This window comes from Otolemur garnettii, unplaced genomic scaffold, assembly GCF_000181295.1.
Source record: "Otolemur garnettii isolate 467f Iridium unplaced genomic scaffold, OtoGar3 scaffold00247, whole genome shotgun sequence".
In the NCBI taxonomy this organism is placed as follows: domain Eukaryota; kingdom Metazoa; phylum Chordata; class Mammalia; order Primates; family Galagidae; genus Otolemur; species Otolemur garnettii.
In genome coordinates, this window is record NW_003852642.1 from 777,598 (window position 1) to 782,778 (window position 5,181).

At 35.6% G+C, this 5,181-nt stretch overlaps 1 protein-coding gene across 1 annotated transcript; it reads left to right on the plus strand.

Moving 5' to 3' along the window:
- Positions 1–4,236: 4,236 nt before the first annotated feature.
- Positions 4,237–5,181, plus strand: LOC100966226 (olfactory receptor 5D13-like). Its single transcript, XM_003802441.1, has one exon. It carries the CDS (start codon positions 4,237–4,239, stop codon positions 5,179–5,181), a length of 945 nt encoding a protein of 314 aa, XP_003802489.1.

Consider the following 5,181-nt stretch of genomic DNA (forward strand, 5'->3'; position numbering starts at 1 on the left):
ACAGAGGCTGAAATTGAAATTCCATCTATGTTTCTGAAGCCCATGCTTTCTTCCTTCTGCTGGTTTGTCATCAGCTCTTTGTCATTCCCTTTCCCTTTATTGATAATGCTTTTTTTTTTTAATTTTGGAAAGATTATTTGCTATGAATATCGTAATAAATGTCCTTTCACGTTGAATTGGTCAGGCAAAAGATAGTTTCTTTGTTTATGCGATTCAAATCCAAAGTATTTTATTATCTTGAACATGACAAAGATGTGCTAGTTCTTAGCTTAACATGTTTTGATAAGAATTGTTAAATAGTTAAAGAGACTTGTGTTTATGAGCTGCTGTGAGTTTTAAATACTTGTACTTTTTCCAAATGTTTTCACATATATTGGGCGACTTAAAACAAGATAATCACAGATGTAGCTGCACTCAAAACCTTCCAATACCCAGGGTGGCAATGTTGTTCTCCTTGAAATGTTGAGGGTCACTGTGTACCCACTGGTAATTACTACAATAGTCTCCAGCTTGTTGTCAAGAAAAATAGAAGGATTAACCAAAAAAAAAAAAAAAAGTTACTTTTCAATTTGGAGATATGATGCATATTTAAAAATATAATATACAAGTAAAGTCTCTTGGTTAAAAAATAATAATACATTAAATCTTTAATCTAGTGAGAGTCTATCTTAGTTAATGGTGAAAGGTATGGGTGCAGTTTCAGTCTTCTATAGGTCACCAGCCAGTTCGACCAGCACCATTTGTTAAATAGGGAATCTTTTCCCCACTGAATGTTTTTAATTGGCTTGTCAAAGATCAAATAACAGTAAGTAGCTAGGTTCATCTCTTGGTTCTCTATTCTGTTCCATTTATCTACCTCTCTGTTTTTGTGCCAGTACCATGCTGTTTTGATCACTGTCGATTTATAGTATAGTCTGGGGTCTAGTAGCATAATTCCTTCTGCTTTGTTTTTATTTCTGAGTAATGTCTTCGCTATTTGAGTTTTTTAAAATATTCTATATAAAACAAAGTTTCATTTTTATTCCATATAAAACACAGTATTATTTTTTTGAGATCTTTAATAGGGATTGCATTAAAATTGTATATTGCTTTGAGCAGTATGGACATTTTAACAATGTTGATTCTTCCCAGCCATAAGCATGGTATGTTTTTCCTTTTGTTAACATCTTCAGCTATTTCTTTTATTTGAATTTCATAGTTTTCTTTATAAAGATCTTTCACATCCTTTGTTAGGTAAACTCCCAAATATTTCATCTTCTTTGGCACTACTGTGAATGGAATAGAGTCCTTGACTGTTTTTTCAGTATGACTATTGTGGCATATATAAAGGCTACAGATTTATGAGTGCTGATTTTGTAACCTGAGATGGTGTTCTATTCCTTGATCACTTCTAAGAGTTTTGTAGTAGAATCCCTGGTGTTTTGCAAAAATACAATCATATTATCTGTGAAGAGTGAAAGTTTGATCTCTTCTGACCCTATGTACATACTATTGATCACATTTTCTTGCCCAATTGCGATGGCTAATTTTCCATTACAATGTTAAAGAGCAATGGAGACAATGGATAACCTTGCCTGGTTTCTGTTCTGAGTGAAACGATTTCAAATGAATTCCATTCAATACAATATTTGGTGTGGGTTTTCTGTAGATGGCCTCTATCAGTTTAAGAAATGTCCCTTCTATACCCATTTTTCTAAGTGTTCTTATCATGAAAGCATGCTGGACGTTATCAAAAACTTTCTCTGCATCAATTGAGAGAATCATATGGTCTTTGTTTTTTAATTTGTTTATGTGATGAATTATATTTATAGATTTACATATATTGAACCAACCTTGAGATCCTGGTATAAAACCCACTTAGACATGGTGGATAATTTGTTGGATGTGTTCCTGGATTCTGTTTGCTAGGATTTTGTTGAATATTTTCACATCAATATTCATTAGTGATATTGGTCTATAATTTTCTTTTCTTGTTGGGTCTTTTCCTGGTTTGGGAATCAAGGTGATGTTTGCGTCATAGAATGTGTTAGGTTGTATTCCTTCTTATTCTATATTTTGGAAAAGGTTGAGTAATATAGGTACTAGTCCCTCTTTAAAGGTTAGGTAGAATTCTGATGTGAAGCCATCTGGTCCTGGGCTTTTCTTTCTTGGAGAAAAGTGAACCCTTCTACATAGCTGGTAGGAATGCAAACTAATATGTTCCTTTTGGAAAGTTGCTGGGAGAACACTTAGGGAACTAAAAATAGACCTGCTATTCTATCCTACAATTCCTCTACCAGGTATATATCCAGAAAACCAAAAATCAAATTATAACAAAGGTTTTTGTTCCAGAATGTTTATTTCAGCCCAATTTATAATCGCTAAATTATGGAAGAAGCATAAGTGCCCATCGACCTAAAAATGAATTAATAAATTGTGGTGTATGTACACCATAAAATTTTACTCAGCTTTAAAGAAAGATGGACATTTACCTATTTCATGTTTAAATGGGTGGAGCTGGAAGATATTCTTCTTAGCAAAGTGTCTCAAGAATGGAAGAAAAAGTATCCAATGTGCTCAGCCCTACTATGAAACCAAGTTATAGCTTCCCAATTATAGCCTATGCATATGGGAAAAGGAGAGAAGGAGAAGAGGGGAAGGAGGAGAATGAGTGGAGGGAGGATAATTGGTGGGACCATATTTAAGGTGCATCTTGTAAAAGTACATGTGAAATTTACTAAATGTAAAATATAAGTGGCTTAACACAATAACTAAGAAAATGCCATGAAGACTGTGTTAATCAGTTTGATGAAAATATTTCAAATTGTATATAAAACCAGCACATTGTAACCCATGATTGCATTAATGTACACAGGTGTGATTTAATAAAAAACAAATAAAAATACCTCAACTTTAAATTAATAATAATAATGAATTAAAGGTAATGAGTAGATAATTAAAATGGTATTAAGGTGAGTATGATAAGAGATTCAGTGAAACTAAGTAAGAAAACAGTTATGTTTGAAAAGAAAAAATCAGTAAAGAAATGTGTCAAAAGTATACCTTCATCACTTTATCAAGCTACTACATTATTTTAAGGAAAAAAACATTATTGCAGTATATAGATGGAATGAACAGAAAAGTTGCAAATACACAAGACGATATTCTCTTCTATTTTCAAACTTATTTTTCAAACTCAAAAGTTCCTTTGATGACTCACGAAACCTGCCTTCCTTCTGATCCTCATCCTGAACATCTGGCATGCAGTTCTGCCAGTGTCACCTCCTCTAATGTTTTAGCTCTTATGATCCTTTGTAATTTTAATGCTACATTTATATTCATTTCTGCATTAAAAAGCAGAGACCTTCAGAATAATGGAAACTGAAAACATTTTCCAGAACACTGAAGATTTATTTTCTATTGATTGCAAAGGAAACTACAGTAGTCCTCCCTTCTCCATGGTTTCACTTCTTGTACTTTCATAGTGATCTTTGGTCAACTGTGGTTGGGAAATATTGAGCGGGAATTTCTAGAAGTTAATAATTTATAAGTTTTAGATTATTCATCACTGTGAGTAGTGTGATGGAATTTCATGCTGTCCTTCCCACTATGAATGTGAATCATCTCTTTATCCAGCTTCCCCAGTCTGTCTACACCACCTGCCCCTTGGTCACATAGGCACCATCTCCTTTATCAGATCAGCTGTATCAGCCTGCCTGGGTTCAAGTGACCCTTAGTTTACTTACCAATGTCCCCATAGATAATAGTGATGTTAACATGCTATTTTAAGTATTCTATTTTTTAGGTATTTATCTCATTGTGCCTAATTTATAAAACATTCTAATGCATAGGTATGTAGAGGAAAAAATGTAGTATATGCAGGGGACATATTACTATCTGGGGAATTGAAACACAACCCCAGTGGAGGGGGGTACACTATCCTTCAACTTCGGTCACACAGGATTCACTTCAAAACCCATCTTATTGCTAAGAACAGGTCTAACCGCCAACAAATTCCTTAACTTATACCTCAGCCTGCATATTCAAAAACATGGATCTACCAGTTTCTAAAATTGATCTTATTGCTTGATTATTTAAATTAATATGCTTTAATATGTAATTTTAATATAGGAACAAATAGATTTTAATTAATATAGTTTAAGGTATGGTATAGTATCTAGCATAGGGAATTATTAAAATATATAAGAAAATTATTGCTTTTATTATCATTATTTTAGATATTCTTCAAAAGGAGCCATGTTTATAGCAGAAGGAAATCAGAGTTCTGGAGCCACCTTTACCCTACTGGGCTTCTCTGAATATGCCGACCTCCAGGTGCCCCTGTTCCTGGTGTTCCTGACCATCTACACTGTCACTGTGCTGGGGAACCTGGGCATGATTGTGATCATCAGGAGCAACCGCAAACTCCACACCCCCATGTACTTTTTCCTTAGCCACTTGTCCTTTGTTGACTTCTGTTATTCCACCACGGTGACACCCAAACTGCTGGAGAACTTGGTTGTGGAAGACAGGACCATCTCCTTCACAGGTTGCATCATGCAGTTCTCCTTTGCCTGCCTATTTGTGGTGGCGGAAACCTTCATGTTGGCTGTGATGGCTTATGACCGGTTTGTGGCTGTTTGTAACCCTTTGCTCTACACAGTGGTCATGTCCCCAAAGCTCTGTGCATCCTTAGTGGCGGGGCCCTACACGTGGGCAATAGTCTGTTCCCTCACACTCACCTATTTCCCTTTGGTATTATCATTCTGTGGCTCTAACATCCTCCACAATTTTTTCTGTGAGCATTCTGTCATCATCTCTGTCTCCTGCTCAGATCCATATACCTTCCAAGTTTTTTGTTTTGTCATTGCCATATTTGATGAGGTGAGCAGCCTGGGAATCATCCTCACTACCTATATCCTCATCTTTGTCACTATCCTGAGAATGCCTTCTCCTGGTGGGCGCCAAAAAGCTTTCTCCACCTGTGCCTCCCACTTGACTGCCATCTCCATTTTCCATGGGACTGTCCTCTTTCTTTATTGTGTACCCAACTCTAAGAACTCCTGGCTCATCGTCAAAGTGGGTTCTGTGTTTTATACAGTCATCATCCCCATGTTGAATCCTTTGATATACAGCCTGAGGAATAAAGATGTGAAAGAGAGTGTCAGGAAATTGATGAATCACCCAACACAATTTTGTTGA